The 20,386-nt window shown below is 36.5% G+C and overlaps 2 protein-coding genes, 1 long non-coding RNA gene and 1 pseudogene across 6 annotated transcripts; 2 read left to right on the top strand and 2 right to left on the bottom strand.

Moving 5' to 3' along the window:
• Nucleotides 1–1,320: 1,320 nt before the first annotated feature.
• On the top strand, nucleotides 1,321–4,779 carry LOC147485967 (ubiquitin C-terminal hydrolase 12-like). Of its 2 annotated transcripts, XM_086569958.1 has the most exons (9): nucleotides 1,321–1,510; nucleotides 1,603–1,673; nucleotides 2,052–2,086; nucleotides 2,251–2,408; nucleotides 2,537–2,676; nucleotides 3,005–3,145; nucleotides 3,255–3,414; nucleotides 3,732–3,881; nucleotides 4,237–4,779. In XM_086569958.1, the coding sequence occupies exons 6-9, from the start codon at nucleotides 3,143–3,145 to the stop codon at nucleotides 4,488–4,490; spliced, it is 567 nt and encodes a 188-aa protein (XP_086426084.1). In that variant the 5' UTR covers nucleotides 1,321–1,510; nucleotides 1,603–1,673; nucleotides 2,052–2,086; nucleotides 2,251–2,408; nucleotides 2,537–2,676; nucleotides 3,005–3,142; the 3' UTR covers nucleotides 4,491–4,779. The 2 variants fall into 2 exon arrangements, with proteins under 2 accessions (XP_086426084.1, XP_086426085.1); XM_086569959.1 differs by lacking the exons at nucleotides 1,321–1,510; nucleotides 1,603–1,673 and having other exon boundaries at nucleotides 2,058–2,408.
• Nucleotides 4,780–8,190: 3,411 nt separating this feature from the next.
• Nucleotides 8,191–11,089, bottom strand: LOC147485966 (uncharacterized). The gene is made up of 2 exons (XR_015200765.1): nucleotides 9,385–11,089; nucleotides 8,191–9,310 (listed from the first exon to the last, which is right to left on the bottom strand). It is a non-coding gene; the product is annotated as an uncharacterized LOC147485966 (long non-coding RNA).
• A 59-nt stretch (nucleotides 11,090–11,148) lies between these two features.
• Nucleotides 11,149–12,564, bottom strand: LOC147485965 (uncharacterized; annotated as a pseudogene).
• Nucleotides 12,565–13,565: 1,001 nt separating this feature from the next.
• Nucleotides 13,566–18,682, top strand: LOC147485964 (ubiquitin C-terminal hydrolase 12-like). 3 transcript variants are annotated; one of them, XR_015200760.1, is made up of 10 exons: nucleotides 13,566–13,805; nucleotides 13,899–13,970; nucleotides 14,103–14,222; nucleotides 15,552–15,674; nucleotides 16,586–16,663; nucleotides 16,796–16,884; nucleotides 17,008–17,116; nucleotides 17,201–17,269; nucleotides 17,394–17,500; nucleotides 18,283–18,682. XR_015200760.1 is itself a non-coding variant. In XM_086569956.1 (10 exons), the coding sequence occupies exons 1-10, from the start codon at nucleotides 13,566–13,568 to the stop codon at nucleotides 18,316–18,318; spliced, it is 1,047 nt and encodes a 348-aa protein (XP_086426082.1). In that variant the 3' UTR covers nucleotides 18,319–18,680. The 3 variants fall into 3 exon arrangements, 2 of the variants coding, with proteins under 2 accessions (XP_086426082.1, XP_086426083.1); XM_086569956.1 differs by having other exon boundaries at nucleotides 17,390–17,500; nucleotides 18,283–18,680; XM_086569957.1 differs by lacking the exon at nucleotides 18,283–18,682 and having other exon boundaries at nucleotides 17,394–18,179.
• The last annotated feature ends 1,704 nt before the right edge of the window (nucleotides 18,683–20,386 follow it).

Genomic DNA, 20,386 nt, shown 5'->3' with positions numbered 1-20,386 from the left:
TCAAAATTGACTAAAATAAAGAGATGGGTACCAAAATTGAACAAGAAGGAACAAACTTTTTATCTAAAAAGTTGCCAAAACATTCTCAATACAAAAAATATATATATTTTCGAATAGAGAAACAAGAAGAAAAGGAAGAGAGAGGAACGAACCTGTTCAGGAGAGGAAGTGATTTCTTCCTTGACAAAATCGCAACTCACCGGTTAGATTTTGAAGAAGTTGGGTTGGAGAGATTTTGAAAAAGTTGGGTTGGAGAAGAAGAAGTCGGGTTTTTTTCTTTTGGTGCGGCAAAATTTTTTTTTTGGTGGCAAATTCATGTATTTTTTGGCGTTGCAAAATTTACGCAACTCCCCCCAATGCAAAATTTGTCACGAAAATGGTGGTAAATCAGTGGGTGTGACAAATCTTTTTTGCATTTGCAACTGGGTTAAGTTGGTATCAAACAGTGGCAAATATGAGATTTTTGCATTTGCCATGATTTGCATTTGCAACGGCTCCAATCAAACACAACCTTAATGCCCAAGTTGCTGACTACTGTCTCCATCGCCTCATGACTCAAACGGGCACCACTGAACAGATTCTTGATGCATGCGTATTGGGTTATCGTGCACCGGAGTTGCTTGCATCCAAGAAACCATCTCCCTCCTTCAAGTCAGATGTTTATGCGTTTGGGGTGATAACGTTGGAACTATTAACAGGAAATGTCTTTGGAGATGTGGTTTGGTGAAGAGGGTGAGGTAGATTACCCCCGACCGGTGCTTTGAGGGTGTGTAAGAGGCGTGGCTCAAATTGCTTTTCATCGTGATTTACCCGATGCAATTACTAGCGCATTTTCACTTTTCTCGCCAATGGAAGTAGTAAAGACCGGTATTAGGAAGAAAGCGTGATGACCAAAGCGTTGGAGTTGGTTTTGAGAGAGAGAAAAGAAATTAGGGGATATTAGGGTTTTGGGATCGTTTTTTATTTTGGTTTTGACGAAGGTGGTTTTGTCGTTCTTTTTTTTTGTTTATTTTTTTTTAAAGAAGGAGGTGATTGTAATTTAAGAATAGATTAGGGAGAATTAAGTAAATGTAGGGAGATGTCACTAATTATTATTCCATCCGATTTTTTAGGAACCAATCATATTGCTCGAAGTGCAAAATAGAGTGATATGGTGAGGAAAGAGAATGTGCGCGAGCTTTTATATATATATATATATATATGGGAATACATTACTGGAGTATATATGAGTCGAGCACTTGTTTGAAGGAGCAACAAACAATATATATATATATATACCAGTAATGTATATATATATATATACCAGTAATGTATTCCCACACGAAAACTGTAGAAATAAGATAATTAGATACTACCTAAATGGACCCATATCCAAATATCCACGGCATGCATGTTTGCATGTACCCACACGACACTATTGTCTCATAAACACTATAAATTGCGCAGTTGTTTAAAGTTGTAGTGTTCATATGATAATCTAGGGTTTTAGTTACTTGTCAAACTATGGAAGGTAACCTCAATAATTCAATTTACAAAATTGATCAATTTAATGAGTTTATTTAGACATTTTCTGTCAATTTTATTGATTTTTTTTTTTGACAGATCAATTATAAGAAACTTCGTTGAAATTCAAATGGACTATAAAAAACTTCTCTACTTTGAACACTCTTAGGGCATCACTAATGCAGGCCTTTAAAACCCAGGGCCACGTCAGTATTTTGAAGGGCCACGTCAGCGTTTTGGAGGGCAATAAGGAGGAGCTAAAACTCTATATCAGGGGTGTTCCAACGGAGAAGACGACTGCTCCTTTATAACATGTAAAACAAGACTGAAAAATCAAAAAGTGAAGTCACGTGCTGACTTAAGTGAAGTCATGTGCAAAGTTTTGGGCTTCAGGTTCTTTATAAACATCTGTAGAAATGAAGACAAATATCCAGGATGGTTAAATTGGAGGCCCATTTAGAGGCTGCATTGGAAACAGTTTTTTGCTAAAGTCCGTTAAATTTGGAGATAGAGGCCCGTATCCAGGCCCCATTGGTGATGCCCTTAAGCATTACTCCGATGTTTTTACAGCTGGTTATAAATGGTATCATGCTACTCAATTCTCTAAATTTCTTCTTTTGATATTTGTTGCACTTAATATCCTCTTATTAATATTTGTTTGTTGTTGAGTACCCTTTGGTATAAACTTTGCACTTAATTCCCTTTGGTATATACTATCACTGATTATTAATCGTTGTTTTTGGGTAGGCGGCTACTGATGTTCCCCAAGGGGAACAACGTAAATTTTTTGTCAGTGTACCTAGATGTTGCTGATTCAGCTAGTTTATCTCAAGGTTGGAGTATATTTGCCAACTTTGGTTTGTCAGTGGTTAATCAACGGAATAGGCGGTACATCGTGAGAAAAGGTTTCAATTCTATGATCTTTACTGAGTTTTAGATTCAATGATCTCATATGTTATGAATTCTACAAGTAAAGTTAATGGATTAGACCGTAATGTATCTGTAATAAGTTGAGTCCTTGCTCTTTTTGCAGACACAAAACACCAATTTAATGCACGAGAATCTGATTGGGGATTCACGTCTTTCATTTCTCTCGGTGAGCTAAGGGACCTGGGAAAGGGTTTCTTTTGAATGATACGTTAATTGTCAAGACAAAGATTTCTTTTTCTGAAGGTAAGCTATTCTTGATTTGTATTGAACTTTGATTCGAACCAAAATATTGAAGTTGTAAAATTGGTCAAGTTTTCCTGTGAATGATACGTAAGCTATCCAGGCAGAGGTCACCGTCCCTAAGGTTGGGGAAGGTAAGTTTATGTTGATTCATATATGCATCTCTCATTGCAATTATAATTCAAACCTGATTCTTTTCTTGTGGGAAGAGCTCAGTTTGTGAGTTGATGAAGATTTGTTTGTTGATCTTTATTCTTTTCAAATTACTGTGTTCAGTTTCTATAAAGCTAGATGAGTTTTCAACATTTTGGTTTGTTGTTGATTATTATAGGTCAAGAGTGCAGTGGTACTACGCAGAATCATCTGGCTGTTGATCTTCCATCATCAACATTCGCTTGGACAATTAGAAACTTCTCTAGGTTGAACATCAAGAAGCTTATTCTGAGTCTTTTCAAGTCGGTGGTTATAAATGGTATGCTAACTAGTAACTGCTGCCCTTTGTTCGATTTCTTTAGGCGATACTAGAGCTATTTGATATAATCAGCTCTTTTTAGTCTCTGACAATTTTTGTGTTTTGATAGGCGAAAGTGTTGATTTATCCAAAGGGGAACAATGTAGATTATTTATCAATGTACTTAGATGTAGCACATGCGCCTGATTTGCCTTGTGGTTGGAGTACAAATGCCCAGTTCAGTTTGTCAGTGGTTAATCAAGCGTACAGTAAATACACTGTGCAATACGGTTTGAATTTCCCCCCCTCCGCATCTCTTTCTTCCCAAAAACTCTGTACGGGTATATTTACCCTTCTATAATTATGTAGTTGGTGAATGAAAATTCGCTAGAATAAAATGTCAATTTAGTACTGCTGCCGTTTTTTATTAGCTACTACATACAGTTTGCTAATTAGCTGTAGTCTGCACTGCTTATTGTTTCCCTACCTAGCTTGGCTCATTTCCATATATTTTTTTTGTGAAATCATGTAATATACAACTTATTATCACCTACAGTAACATTACCAGCCTTGTCTTTGACAGATTGAGTCTCTAATCTTCATGCAGACACACAACACACATTTAATGCACAAGAGAGTGATTGGGGATTCACGTCATTCATGCCTCTCAATAAGCTGTGTGACCCTAGTAGAGGGTTTCTTGTGGGTGATACTTTGATTGTTGGGGAAGAGGTAGATGTTACTAAGGTTGTGGAAGGTAAGCTTTTCTCTGAGTCATATACGAACTTTTAATCTGAAACGTGATTAAAGAGTAAGTATAGTCTTTCTAGAGTCATGTCGAATCAAGCTGTGGACTACTTGGCATCCCTTTACAACTCTACTGAAGATAAGCTAGTTCATTTTGTACCCCTCTTGATTGTAAGATACACTCTATGGTGTAGAATGATATGATAGAGACAATGCACACTCGTTTTGTTCATTAATACTTGTAGCGGTCTGCCTATTGCCAAAAAAAAATATGAATATATTCTCATAGAAGAGTTGAATTTGTGAAGTGGTCAAGTTTTACTTTAAGGTTTTGATTTGCTGTCATTTTGTTGATTGTTGATAAGCTCAAGCAGGCACTGTGGTCATTCAGCAGAATAAAGAGGGTGTGCCTGAAGCTGGGCCGAATAAAAGTGCAACTCAGCAGGGCAGACTTTCATCATGTGCGATATGTTTGGATGCTCCAATAGAGGGGGCTTGCATCCCTTGTGGTCATATGCCTGGATGCATGTCTTGTTTGAGCAATATCGAAGTTAACTCCTGGGGTTGCCCAATTTGTCGTGCCAAGATACAGAAGGTTGTGAGGATCTACACTGTTTAAGATATGCCATATGCTGAAGCAGGTCCTTGTGTTAAGATACAACTATTTTTTGTTGGGCTTTTATCTTTCAAATTGGACTTTTTTCCAGTTTGCGATGGGCTTAAAAACAAAATACAAAAATCAACGGACGAGATTCCATCTGCACAATCTTGAAAATATCTTACTATATTAGAAAAATAAAATATGGGATATGAGGAATAGTAATTTGGTGTCACGTTTGTGTCCGTCACAGGGGCAAAATTGTAATTTTGTCAGCTTTTATCTAATTCTCGATTTTAACTTTCTCTAATCACTCTCTCTCTCTCGGTTTCCTCATTTCGCCCATTTGCAACTTTTAGATATCTCATCTTCTTGTTCCACGCCTCCACCGAATCTAATTTCATCCAAAAATTAAGTCCAAAGTTATTTCAAAATCAATATTTACAGTCATTCTTAATCACTTTGAGGATCAAAAGGTTATAAGGGGTAACTAAATGAGATTACAGATTAATAAACACTTTTGATTTCTCTAATGCTTCAACCAGATCAGAAAATAGGAAGATAGTTGGGGATGCTTGCGAACCGATATCATCATTATCATCATCTGAAGGTAAAGCTTTATCAATAACTCTAACAAGTTTTGTATAATCAATTTTGCCAATAAGAAATCCTTTGGTGAGGTAGAAGAAGTCGATACTTTCTTGCTTTAATTTTAGTTTCAAATGAAGCAAATGGATGAGATAGAATAAGCCGATACCTTCTTTCTTTCATTTTGAACAACATGAAGATAGTAATTCTTTGTAAGTTAGTATGACAAATTTTAATGCAGTTTAAAAGCAATTGACTTTGAATAATTACGAAACTTATATATGTTAAAACACGTTAATCTTCCTGTAAGAATGTTAGTATACTAATTGTTGATCTCTCCTGCCTCATTTAATTTTGATAGCAACTGCCATTTGATTTAAAATGGATGATAATTCAGCTGCAAATCAATTATCTAATAGTAATAATAATCGGTTGGAGCAAAATTTAAATCGGTATAGAGAGCGCCCGGATGATGACTGAGGAACAACTAGAGATTCGAAAAGAATGTTGGCATTTGCAATATAGAGAATATAAACAAAATATGAGTGATGAGCAAATTGCCACTGAAAGAGAGCGTGTGATGAGGTTTCATGTAAGTGCATATCACGGGAAGTTGTCGAACGAGCACCTAATCTATTTTCAGTTAGTGCTGATGAACAGTTGAAGGTTTTAGCTGATAGGTTTCATAAGCATGGTGGTTATGGTTTATGGTTTTGCCCCTGTGACGGACACAAACGTGACACCAAATCACTATTCCTCATACCCCATATTTTTCTAATATAGTAAGATGGTCTGATAGAGATAGTTCTTAATTGTTTCAGACTGAAAATGGTTTACTTTCGGCGAGGTTTTTTCCAAAAGGCGTTGGTCATAATGTTAAACCTTATGGGCTTGGACAGAATGAGAATTTAGAGGATGGAACTGAGGGGAATGGAAGGAATGATTATAGGAGGAGGTCTAGAAAGAGGGTTACTTATCCGCGTGAATCATATAATACTGAGTTCAATAGTGGAGCATTTCAAATACTATTGATAAAAGATAAAACAGATGTAGAGGGTGGCTTGAATAAATTAAGCATTTCAGCTGGTATAGAAGAAATGGGGGTGAAGTCGCGATCGATGGTAAAGTCTAGGGAAGGAGATGGTAGGGTTTTGTCACATAAAAATTTGAAGAATAAATGGGATAGATAAAAACAGTTATTACAATGATATAGAGAAGAACCATATATTTATATTGCGCAAAGAGGTAGAAATGGGGTATTGTGCCATTGTATCATTTTTTTTGTTATCAACTTTCAGTTTCTCGATCAGGATTGTAACCATGCAGTGGTTAGACATAACATCTTGATTATTTGTGCTCATATCTAATTTCCCAAATGTCTGTATGTTGAATTCATTGTCACAAGATATGACACAACTTGATCCTTCTACAACGACTATATACAATGGTCATTTGTAAGCCTTTCAAGCTCCTTATAGCGGTCGGAATAGTTTCTTAAAATCAGCCTGAGTTCCTCCTTAGTTATGAAAGCTTTAACTTACTGCTATATATGAGAACCATGATAATCACAGAGACATTAATAATGTTTTGATGGTATTAGTACATACTTAGCACTAATTTAAAAAATCAAAGGAAAAAGTTACAAAATAAAAAAATTACTTTCAATTTTGTTTAATTTCAATAGTAAAAAATTTATGGATTATGTTTCAGTAAAAGATTCTATTCATGAGGGTGAGCAGTAGCGGCCTTCTTTCAATATTAGTTCTCTCTCCCCAATGCATATTGTTTTAGCTTTTGTTCAAGTCTTGAGATACTCTCAACTTAGTGTTGCAATAAATATATAAGGTCATATTGTCAGCATGATTGGTCTAAAAATCATGTTGGTGCAGTGGTGTTTTTCATAGGAAAGCATACAACGGAACCGTTGCAACTACATTAAGGATTCTGGATACTGCAGATAAAATGGTGAGTGAGAAGGTACCTTTGAAACTGAGTGCCTAAGAGGTTAGAAGCAAAGATAGTTGTAGTACTGTTGGAAAGTTGTAGCTAGACAAGATAATTATCGTATGAAATAACTTGGTACTAATGAGAAAGCTGAGAAATGAATCAGATGAGTTGGATTAGCAACAAAAAGATCAAGTCCCAAGCTTTGGACCTCCTTTTTCAAATTTTTGTTTGGAGTTGTAATAGACTTATAAGTTTTTTGGAGTAACCTCAGCAGAAACTTGGCAATCTCAAGACATGCTATGGGGCAATTTTTATTTTCTTATGCGTTCTATGGGGCAATTTTTGCTATCAACTATGTTACATGCTATGGGGCAATTTTTATTTTCTTATGCGTTCTTTACTGACTACTATGTATGTGATATTTTGCATCTGTATATTTATCTGATATTTGGTTTTTTTGCATTGGTATATATGGTTTTTCAACTCCCCTAACATATCTTGATTTACAATTTTCACCAAGATCGATTTAAACATAGACTAACAGTTACCAAAATCATGAACATATACAGACTTGCACCATTTTAGATATGCTAATACTTATACAATTAGCTTGGCGTAAAAACACGTGTGTATGCACGTGCATCATGCTAGTATAAAGTAATAGTCCTCATCCAGCCTTGGTGTACATTCTCCATTAATAATTATGCCACTATATTTAACCATTAGGAATAGGTCAGTCGTGTTTGTTTAGTGGCAAATCTCTAGTGGGAAAATATAAGATTTGCCGGACAAATTTATAGTGGGAAAATTTCAGTTTGCCGGTGTTTGTTTACATGATTTTTTCTCGTGGCAAATAATATTTCAACTTTTTGAAAATATATATTTTTGGTTTTCAAACTTAATGAAGTATAAAAAAGGGTTAACTAGTATTACCCCCACTAGATGAGCCAATTAGGATTTCCCCCACTAGATGGGAAATTAGGGTCTCCCCTAAATACACAAAAAAAAAAGTCAAAGTGGGTTGACCGAATTTTTTTTTTTGTGTATTTAGGGGAGACCCCTAATTTCCCATCTAGTGGGGGAAATCCTAATTGGCTCATCTCGTGGGGGGGGGGGGGGGGTACTAGTTCACCCTATAAAAAAAAAGCAAAAAATTATATCAAAATAAATTAAAGTAAAGACAATACACACACAAACAAAGAGTTCAAATTATCTAAAAAAAAATGAAAAAAGAAGTGCATAATAATGAAGTTCTTAGACAATGTTTGTGTACCAAAAAAGAGATCACCAACAAAACCAGAAGGAAATCTAAAATACCCCAGACAAATCAACGATATCCTAATATCCGCCTTTAAGATCATTAACAATATCGTACGGGATATGTGTGACAGTCTCAAGAGTAGCACCCTCCACCATAAAACCAGGCTTAGGACCCTCTGGTTGCCTCTTTGTGCCAATCTTCTCGCTACAAGCTTTTGCCTCAGCCTCTGCTAAACATAACCACATGCCAACAGCAGCACCAGGAGCACCAGCAGAAGCAGCAACACCTAGAACCAGTAGCAGCACGTGGACCAGCAGCAGCAACAACAACAACTAGAACCAGCAGCAACAACACTACCTGTAGCACGACCAACACCAGTCCACACTACCACACCACAGCAGCAGCAGCAGCAGCACCACCACATTCACACACACTCACCACACTACCACCACCAGGCAGCACACACACACTACCAGCCAGCACACACCACACATCCGCCACCTGCCAGCACACACCACACACCTACCACCAGCCAACACACACCACACCACACCAGCAGCAGCAGCACCACCCTCACACACACTTACCACCAGGCAGCACACACTCACATACACACACACACACACACAGACACACACACACACAGTACCAACCAGCACACACCACACATCCACCACCTGCCAGCACACAGCACACACCTACCACCAGCCAACACACACCACACCACACCACACACACACACACCTAGTACCATCATTCACAGAGTTCACAGGCAGCTTGTACCCATTTTTCTAAAACACATCGACAAATAGTTAAATATCTCAAAGGATAAATATAATTAAGGATCTTGGTGGGTTTGAACCACCATCACCTTGAGATACATGAAGATACACTCCAACTCCCAAGTGCTCTACCATTTGAGCTAAAGATCCACTATGTGTTTATTAAAACAACTTAACAAGCAACATTCTAATTATAGAATGAACCTCCGTCTCCCATTGTCCACAATCTTCTCAAGTAACTCGACAGCTACGACTAGTTTGCCCTGCAAAGAGAGTCCCTTAAGAAGAGTGGTGAAAGTAACAACATCTGGCCCCAATCCAAGTTTCAAAATGTTACTGAAAACTGCGAAACAAAGCTCCGGTCGACCCAAGTGACAGTAGCAATTAATCAAGATGTTAAGCGTGACAACACTTGATTGGACTATCACAACTCCATTTGTGAATTCACTGAAAGGATACCCATTGTCCACAATTTTCTCAAGTAACTCGACAGCTTCTACTAGTTTGCCCTGCAGAGAGAGTCCCTTAAGAAGAGTGGTCAAAATAATAGCATTTGGTTCCAACCCTCGTTTCAAAATGTTACCAAAAACAGCGAAACTGAAATCTATTCGGCCCAAGTAGCAGTAACAGTTAACAAAGGTGCCAAGAGTAACAACACTTGATTGAACTCCTGCAGAAGTCATTATTTTGGACATTTCTAATACAGTAGAATATTGTTTCATCTTAATAAGGGATCTTAGCAGTAGAGTGAATGCGAAAATGGAAGGCAAACAGGGTCTTGTCTGAATCATACGATTGAATAGACCCAATGCCTCGTCATAGCCTAGGTCACCATTTTAAAACCTTTATCTCACCAAATCTAAAAAAAAGAGCACAACTCAACTCAAATCAGGCGAGAGAGAAAAAAAAAACATGAAATTGATTCATGGAATCAATTGACACAGGGGTGGTTGGGGTAGAGAGGCATACCTAGTGAGCTCGATGGAGTGGGGAGAGAGAGGCGTCTCCTGAAATGAGAGAGACGAGAGAAGAACTCGAGAGATAGATCGGTGGCAAATTTCTGCTGGCAAAAGAGTTTAGGGGGGAGGTGGATTGTATTTTCCCACTTCTAGTGGGAAAATTTCATTTGCCGGCAAAATATAAATAGTGTTTGCCACTGCCCTTAAATGCAGCCAAACACTGGCAAATGGTGCATCTACTGGGAAAATATGGTTTGCCACCCCCATTTGCCAGCAAACAAACACAGCCTTAGAGCTTAAGGAAGGTGAAGAAGTTGAAGTATCAAGTAATGAAATTGGATATGAAGACTCATGGTTTGAAGCTACTTTAATATGTCCAGCATATATAAAAAACAGTAGCAAGTTTCTTGTTCAGTTTAAAACCTTACGTGATTATAAAACTGGACTCCTTTTGATAAGATATGTTGACTTTGCTCAATTAAAACCTGTTCTACCTAAATTTGGAGTTGATGCTAGTAAAAAATTCCTAATGGTAAATGATGAAGTCGATAGTTTTTGTAAGAATAGGTGGTGGAGAGGAACTGTTATTGAAGCTTTTAGGTCGCGTTCCAAGTTTGTTGTGTTTTTCAGACGTACTAAAGAAAAGTGGACGTTTCATGTTGACGAATTGAGGAAGCATCTTGAATGGGTAGATGGGAAATGGGCAATGTTCCTCAAGACAAAGTTTTTATCTGTAGATAGTTTATTTTTCATGCAAAACAATAAAATTTCTACTTGTTTCAGTCCCCAGTATTTCTACAAATTTGAAGTCCAAGATTCTATAACAGATCAAAATTAACTAGTATTATTAAATCATAAACAGTATTTCTGGCGTTAATGTCAAAATCAGTTTATTATTAGGAAAACAAGAAGAAAACTATCCTCTTAATAAAAATCACTTATAAAAAAAAATATGCATTTTAAAAGGTAAAACAACTGGAGCAGAAACACAGATAATAAGAAGGAACCAAATTTCACTTTTAGAAACGTAATATACAAATACAGACATATAGAAACTTCAAGTTCAAATGTTCAATTATCTAATAAGAGAACTTCGAAACTTGACTCGGTTTTGATACTATGCCATCTGTCATAGCCTATTCCTATCTTACTATGCATTAATTTGATGGCCAAGTTAATATTACCTGATTTTCTCAAGGCACTGATGAAAACCGTATGCGAACTCTTCCAGGTATCTCGCCCCTATCGACAATTCCATCAGCCAACTTGCAAGCCTGCTCTATGCGACCTGCTTTGCACAAGACATGGATCATATCTTCATATACGCCGCCTTCGGAAGAATCCCCATGGGTGTTAACTCATCTAATATCTTACAACCCCTTGCAACTTTGCCTGAAAGGCAAAGCCCAGTGGAAAGAGCTCTTAAAGAAGCAGGTGTAGGTGTGATACCTTTATCAATCATCATCTCCCAAAACTTCAATGCTTCTTCATTTCTGTGTTCTTTGAACAATCCACTAATGAGTATGGGTAATGCGTGTAAACAGTCTGATCACAACCCTCCTCCTCCATTCTCTTAAACAGCATTAATGCTTCATCCATCTTTCCACACTTAGCAAAAGTGTCGATAAGTGCATTGTAGCAATAAGAATCTCATGTGCATCCTTTGTCAACCATCTCATCAAAAGGCTTCTCCGCTTCATCCACTCTCCCAGCTTTACCAAGACCATCAATTAAACTAGAATAAAACATGGCATTAATTGGCACACTGCTCTCTTTACAGAAATTGAAATACTCCACGCATTGTCTAGCTTCCCAGTCTTGCATAAACTGTTAACAATAACCCCATAAGTAACCTCATCGGGTTTGAACCCTTCATCCTTCATTCTCTGGAAAAGCTTCATAGCTTCATCCCCATTACCATTGTTAGCATACGAATCCATCAAAGCGGTATAAATCGCTACATTTGGTTTCACTCCCTTCCTGACCATACCTTCAAAAACAGAAAACCCTTCAACTGATTTACCGGCTTTACACAATCCACTAATCACTAAACTATAAGCATGAGACAGAATCTCCAACTCTTTCTCTTCCATCTCATTAAAAAGACGCAAACAAGAATCCAAATTCTCCTCCAAATAACACGACTGAATCAAAGTCATATAAGTAATCTTATCCGGAAAAACCCTTTTCACTTCCATCTCCTTTAATTTCTCCAACCCCTTTTACGAAGTCTTTCCAACCTTACAATACCCTTTAATCAAAATATTATAACTCACAACATCAGGCAAAACTTTCCCACTTTCCATAGCTTCAAAAACCTTCTCGGCACTCTCAACAAACATCGAATTCACAAACCCATCCATCAAAAAATTATACATAAACAAACTAGGCTGAATCCCATTTTCCTTCATTCGACGCCAAACCAATAACAATTCCTCGACCATACCCAAGACCCCTAAGCTTTTAATCAAAGCATTGGTAGAAATAACATTGATTAACAATCCCTTCCTCTTAATCTCCTCAACTAGTCCTCTAATCCTCTCTACATTCTTTTCCATCACTACTATCTGAATTAAAACAACATAAGTATCAAGTCTATGTAAATAATCTCTCTGTCTACCACACCAACTAAAGAATGTATAAGCTAGTTCAGGCTTGTGCTTAATACTATCTAACTTGAGTACATAAGTAAACAAAAGTAGGAGATAACTTAATAAAAAACTTACTACAATATTCATCGAGATTTGATTCAATGGTATTCGTTGTAGAGTTGAGTAGTATAGTGACTATACGTGTTACCCAAGGTGAAGGTTTAAGGTCTTTAGTGTTTATTATTATAAGGTCTGATATGTCTGTTAGTGGTTCTATCCATTCTGGTGGTGGAAGTGGGGATGTACAAAAGGAGATGGCGGGTTTTGAGGATGCCCATTGGTGGAGAGGTTTTTCAGGAGGTATTTTTGTGCATTTTATTTTTGCTAAAGGTTTGGGCTTTTATGTTACTCCTTTGTAAAATGAATGATGGTGTAAGCCCTTTTTAACTAATCGGCAGTAATAATTAAGCAGTGAGGGAACAACAACACCACAGTGACCACACTCCTCTTCCAGCCTTGGTGTACATTCTCCATTAATAATTATGCCACTACATTTAACCATTAGCAATAGATTAGAGCTTAAGGAAGGTGAAGAAGTTGAAGTATCAAGTAATGAAGACTCATGGCTTGAAGCTACTTTAATAAAAAACAGTAGCAATAAGTTTCTTGTTCAGTTTAAAACCTTACCTGATAATAAACTAGAAGCTATGTTGATTTTGCTCAGTTAAGACCTGTTCCACCTAAATTTGGAAGATATGTTGATGTTAGTAGATGCTTTTCGTAAGAATGGGTGGTGGAGAGGAACTGTTATTGAAACTCTTAGGTCGCGTTTCAAGTTTGTTGTGTTTTTTTAGACGTACTAAAGAGAAGTGGACATTTCGTGTTGACGAATTGAGGAGGCATCTTGAATGGGTACATGGGAAATGGGTAATGTTCCTCAAGACAAAGTTTTTATCTGTAGATAGTTGATGTTTCATGCGGAAAATGTGGTCTTACCACAAAATGAAGGAAGTGCCCAGTCCCCTAATACACCAGGGTGCTCTAATGAGTCCATTTTACTAACTCCAAATGGAGTTTGTGTTTGTGGAGGTTGTAAACGAATAGGCTCGCCTTTTCCTGCTGCACTATTAAGCCAGAATGATATGAACCTGTCAAGACCTTTCAAGAGGGTCAGGGAAGAAGAAGAAGAAGAAACAGAACACCTATGGGTAAGGATCATATTGTACATACCAGTTAATGGCATTTTTGAATGTTCATTTGGTAAATTGCTTTAGCTGAGCACGTGCATTGCCATCATGTAGGTGAGGTTGAAGAAAGAACAAGAAGAGAAGGAACACAAGAAAAAGGAGGCTCAACTTTGTACCATTATAAAGGTTTATACTTTCTCTTATTTCACTAGTTACTGTAGTATTTTGAAAATTAGATAAAATTGGTGTTTATTCAATGAGTTATCCAGTTACTTCTTTTAGTAGTTTGGAAACTGCTAAGCTTATCTTTTATTTTAGGTTGCACGGAATGAGGACCTTGTCGAACAGATTGGAAGAGATTTTTATTTTGATCTCGTGGATTATGACAAAGTCCATTCTTTTTGTGTACAGAAGCACATCTCTTTCATTGTTTTCAAGGTATTCCATTTATTTTAAGAGTTTGGCAGTTCCTCACTTTAGTGCGTAACTGTTCTAGCGTTTTCTTGTATGAAGCTGTGAAAGTCTTGATTTCCAAAGTATGATATTTAATACAGTACGTGAATTTTAGGAGTGATTTAAACTCTTGATAGCTTTATTTTCTAATAACTTGATGAAATGAAGTCAGTATGTCGTTATCTCTGCATCATTATATATATTAAGGGGTTGTTTGGCAACCATTAAGAATCCATTGTATATACTTGTTTGGTAAAAAATAACTTAGAAACCATTATTGCATAATTGATTTTGCACACAAAAATACTTGTTTGGTAAAAAAAAAAACCACTAGTTTAAAGAATGAGAAACAAAAATTTTGGAACTTTCTCTTGACATGAGTTACGTTATTTTATTCATTTTTTAATTTTGTGAAGTTTTCTCTTTACAATTTTATCTTAGTCAGTAATTAACTCAAGTAGTGTTTGGTTTAATTTCTTCCATAAAGGTTAATGTCAAAATAAATTATGATTTTATAAACATAATTAGTTCAACTTAGAATGGTTTATGGCCCCTAAGTTACTACTTTCTTTATCAATTTATGCATAAGTTGGTAGGGGAACTCCAGGAAAATCTATTTGATTGGGCACGTGCTACTCCATTAGTCCATGGTTTGGGTGTACAATTTGTTAGTGTTTTTCTACAAAAATCAGATACAGTTTGTTGTTGATTTTATTTTTATCTTTTCAGTATCAGATATAACCTTGTTACTTATTATCTATGTTATATGGACACACCATATTTCAAAAATAATCTGTGTCGGATACGTATCCACGAGTGATGTATCTTGTTGGTGGAAGCTTCAACAATGGATGAACATTAATCAGATTTAATAAAACAAACACCTAAATCTAGGGTTTAAACCTTCAAACATGAAGAACAATTCACAAAGAATTAATATTCAATAATAACCATCTAACAATGAAAGCCTAGATGCCTTTATATAAAAAAACAACTACTAAACCTAATTGGAGACCAAATAGGAAACCATCTAATTCTTATTCCTAATTGAATTAGGAAACCAAACAAAATAGAAACTACTAATTAATTAATAATCCATGCTCATGCATTAACGTGTCTGTGTCGGACACACACGGACACATATTACATGTAATATACCTCAATTTTTTATATCTCGCCGTGTCAGACACTTCGTATCCGTGTCAGATACGGACACACGTGTCCGTGTCAATGTAACTTAGCTTATTATGGTTATAGAATGAACTGATAAGAAATGATTATAGATCGAATTTTTAATTCTGAAATTGTTTGCAGGAAGAAGTTGCAGAGAAGTTTGGTATACCAGTTCAGTTTCAGCGGTTATGGCTGTGGGTGAAGCGCAAAACTCATACTTATCGTCCATATCGACCATTAACACCCCAGGAGGAGATACAATCTGTAAATTACTTCTGTCATACCTTTTCCTGTGTGTATGCACACGCTATTGCACTTTAACAATTTAAAAGTTCTATGGAGCCGAGGGATTCATTTGCTATCCCTCAAAGTTTCTAAAATGCTGAATTTTATAGTTACAGTAATTTGGTTCAATAATTCATAGGGTTACGAGTTTCCAACCTTTGTTTTTCCCGGTATGGGGTTCCAACAAGCAAGAGTAAGGAGTAAGATAGGGAGTGTATATTTGTATGTAAGAACAAGAACATGTATATAAATGAGAAGTGAATTTCACTTGTATAGATAAGTTTGAGTATGTATGTATCATGACCTCATAGACTTGGTTTTGTCATGATTATTACTGTTACCAACATGTATTTTGCTTGATGAGAACGATATATGTGTATCCCGTTTGATCAGAATCGCAGAATGCATGATTTTTTTATTTTTTATTTTTTCCTTCTGTGGTTGGCTCAGGGGTGGCAAGTTCAAGACATGGTAGCCCTTGCCTCACACAAAGTTGTATTATTTCTATGTGACATGGTTAAGGTTGCAAAACCAGCTGGAATGCCTACCAATTTGTTGTAGGAATTGAAAGTTGTTTCCCTTTTGTGGGTTCCATTTTTTTCTATTGTTTGAATCTATTGAGTTCTAACTTCTATGAAATACTGTCTTAGTCTGATTAAGTCAGCTCTTGCTTCTCTTATCAATTTGTTTTGCTTGGTTTATTTTTTTTTGATGCATTCTGTGGGATGTTTGGGACTCAAGTGTGCAACTATCCCTCATTATTGGATAGTTTCCCTACAATGCTTATGTTTAGATATGATACCTATACTTGATGCTACTGCAAGAGTGAAATGGTACAACTTTTATAGCTCGAGTATGTGATGTTCTTTTGATCTTTTCCTGCATTGCAGGTTGGACAGTTGAGGCAAGTATCAAATAAGGCTCAGAATGCAGAAGTAAAATTGTTCTTGGAAGTAGAACTTGGGCCGGTAATAGTTGCTTTACTAATTATGGACTCATATGCAATTTCTCGAGATCTTTGTGAATCTTGAATTTTATCTCATATTCCCTAGGACTCGTCTGTTTTTCCACCATTCCTGATTGTCTCAATGGCCTTGCAGGATTTGCGTCCTATTAAGTTTCCTGAAAAGACAAAAAAAGATATTCTCCTTTTTTTAAAACTTTATGACCCTATAGAGGAAGAATTACGGTAAATTATCCTTCTCTACTTTTTTCCAATTGTTTCCCGAGATTAACAATTACATTATTTCACTACTTTAAATACTGGGCGAAAAAAGAAAAAGGAAAATAGAAGTTAATTATTTTCTCTTAGGTATGTCGGGAGGCTTTTTGTGAAGCGTAGTGGTAGACCATCAGAAATCTTGTCAAAGCTGAATGAGATGGCTGGCTTCTCGTCTAGTCTAAAAATAAAACTTTACGAGGTCTATTTCCATCTAGTACTTGCATTAGTATGCATGTATCGTCGCCGATGAGTATCTTATTCAGCCTACTTCATATGCTTTTAGGAAATAAAGTTTGTGCCATATGTCACGTGTAGACCCATCAACAAGAAGCGAACATTTCGCACTAGCCAGGTTCATGCACATTATGTAGGGTATAACCTCCTTGAAGAATGAAAATGCTGACGTGGTAATTTCTTTTGTACAATATTAATTTTGCTGTTATTATTAACTCTCTTTCCCTCTCTCTGACTGCTAGAAGATGGGGACATTTTATGTTTCCAGAAATTCCCTACAATTAGAAGTGGTCTAGAGTGTCGCTATCCTGTTGTCCCTTCATTTCTGGAATACGTGCATAATCGCCGGGTACATTTGAGATTCCATTTATGGGATTAGTATATTGCTATGCTGCATCTTTTAACTATCCACTTATTTTGTTTGTCAAAAACACGTGTTATTGATATTGCAACTTTTGTTAGTGCTGGTTCTAAGTCATACATATATATGTACACTGTAAATAGCATGTTGCACCTGTAAAAGAACATTATTGGAAGTACAAGTGTTTGCTTTCAAGTTTTCATGCTCTCCTTTGGGAATTTTGTTTTATGGTTGTAGTTATTAAGAATTACAAAAATCATAATGTTCACATTCTCATCTTACATATGGTTGGGAGATTTTTGACATTGAGACTGGCACGTCACTGGAAAAACAATATGTCGCAGACTAACCTATAACTCAAACCTGCCCTACATTCAGGGATAAACTGAGAGTACTACTTCATATTGGGAGAGCTGCAGTTAACTAACAAATTTTCTTTGAGTTTCTCTAGTGAGATTACAGTCATCAAGTGTGGTACTAATTACTGAATGAGCTGAATAGGGAGGCTATGAAGAGAATTGATGACTGGGGATTAAGATTTAAAAGTGCATGAATTATTCACTTTAACTTGAATGTGTGGATAAGATAATAAAGATAATTACAATAATTTCTTCTTGTGTTATTCTTGGAAATTTATGGCACGATGGTGAATGGATTTGTGAGCTTACTTTCGATGTTTTTAATCACTCAATGCCACTCATGAATATACTTGATATACTCAAAATTCCACCTTTTTTTGGTAATCTCAAAATGCCACTTGATGTGTGTAGGCTGTTCATTTCAGATTACTGACTAAAACCAAATGAGGGCGATTTTTGTTTAGAGCTGTAAGCACTTACATTTATATTGTTGTCATTATCATAATTTGAACTTCTATAAGATCTAATTGGATATCTTATTTGAGGTGTCCAAACACATTTTCCTTGTAAATTATTATATCGAACCTTTTCAATTATGATGAGGTTGTGAAAAGAGTTGCTGGTGAACTTAAAGTTGATGATCCATCAAAAGTTAGGCTTACGGGTCATGATTGTTACTCTCAAGTCTCAACAACCTAAACCAACTCCTATTAGGTACCAGGGTGTGGACCATTTATCAGATATGCTGGTCCATTACAGGAAGGTGGTTCCATCTCTGATTCTGAATCACTGAGGCTTTTTGTATTTTTGTTTTCGCTGAGCAAATGATTGAATATTTTGAGGGGAATTCTTCCATACAGGCGTCTGATATCTTGTATTATGAAGTATCGGGCATTCCTTTACCAGAACTGCGAGTGTTTAAAACGCTGAAGGTTGCCTTTCATCATCCGACAAAACATGAAGTATGCCTAATACATACACTTCAGCTTTATACCTTTGTTGTTTATCTAGTATATGACTATACGTAAACCTGACTCATTTTCAGGTTATTCTCAGGATTAGACTGCCAAAGGAAAGCACTGTGGGGGACTTGTTAAATGACCTGAAAAGGAAGGTACTTATTGCTACAATGTGCACATTTTATGCAATGTTGTCGTCCTAGTAGGTAGTTGGAAAGTGGCAATTGAACTGAAGACAAGGGTGATTATTGCTACTATATGCACATCTTATGCTAGTTGGTAGCAGGGATACTTAGATTATAATTCTGTTAACATGGTTCTTATTCTGTAACAGATCAAGCTGTCTCATCCTAATGCGGAGCTTAGATTGCTTGTAATTTTCTATCATAAGATCTATAAGGTGGGAAACCTTTATTTTGGTTACTATGTCAGCGTTTTTGGCGTCCGTGTCAAAAGATTGAGAAATTAAATTCTTGCAGATTTATCCTGCTACTGAAAAGATTGAGAACATAAATAACCAGTACTGGACGTTATGTGCAGAGGAGGCAAGTTGCATATTTTTCGTTGGACACTAATATTTGCTTATCAATTTGAAACCTCAAATCCATATATTGGGAAGTTTTATGTGCATTTTTCCATTGGACCCTATTATTTGTTGGTGAAGCAATTTGAGTCCTCTAATCTTTATTTTTGGAGGTAGTTGAGTACATTGATGGTGGGGTTACAGATTTCTCTGCTAGTTAGATTGTTTGATCCTTCTTATATGTTCTATCACAGATTCCAGAGGAAGAGAAGAACCTTGGTGCTCATGATCGCCTAATTCATGTTTATCATTTCACCAAAGACATCTCTCAGAATCAGATGGTAAGTTTAGATATTAAGCACAGCTCAAGTCCAATTGGTACTTGTGCAGTGATGAATGGCAATGCTTGCACCCTCACAAATTCAACCTCTTGAATGTTTGGAATCTTTTCATATTTCAATCAGCTGGTTCAGGATTTCGGCGAACCATTCTTTCTTGTCATTTATGAGGGTGAGACTTTAGCTGAAGTTAAGGTGCGCATAAAGAAGAAATTGCTTGTCCCAGATGAGTTCTCTCAGGTACTTTTCTCCTGCACACAGTTGATTAGAGACCATCTTATTTCATCTTAGTTTGAGTCACTCAATATAAAGTAAAGATACATCTATATCACATTATTTGGTAACTTCGCTTAATTACTGTGAAAATTTACTTTTCTATTGTTTGATGTGATGAAAATCTAAAGTTAGAACTCATTATTTTGGCCAGTGGAAGTTCGTTTTTTTGTCATTGGGTCGCCCTGAGTACCTCGAGGACACAGATATTGTGTCTATTCGTTTTCAGGTCTGTTCATCTGAACTTTATATTTTGCATCCCCTGTTTCTTGGCTTATGTATTTCTTTTATTTTTTGTGAGTTTTGCTTGATAAATGTCTTGTTTCCCATGGTGTTGCCTACAGAGAAGAGAGGTGTGGAGCATGGGAGCAGTATCGTGGGTTGGAGCACTGTGATAGTACTCAATCATGGGCTTCTGTATC

This window comes from Coptis chinensis, chromosome 7 (assembly GCF_015680905.1).
Source record: "Coptis chinensis isolate HL-2020 chromosome 7, ASM1568090v1, whole genome shotgun sequence".
Classification (NCBI taxonomy): domain Eukaryota; kingdom Viridiplantae; phylum Streptophyta; class Magnoliopsida; order Ranunculales; family Ranunculaceae; genus Coptis; species Coptis chinensis.
This window is presented reverse-complemented; position numbering and strand designations above follow the sequence as displayed.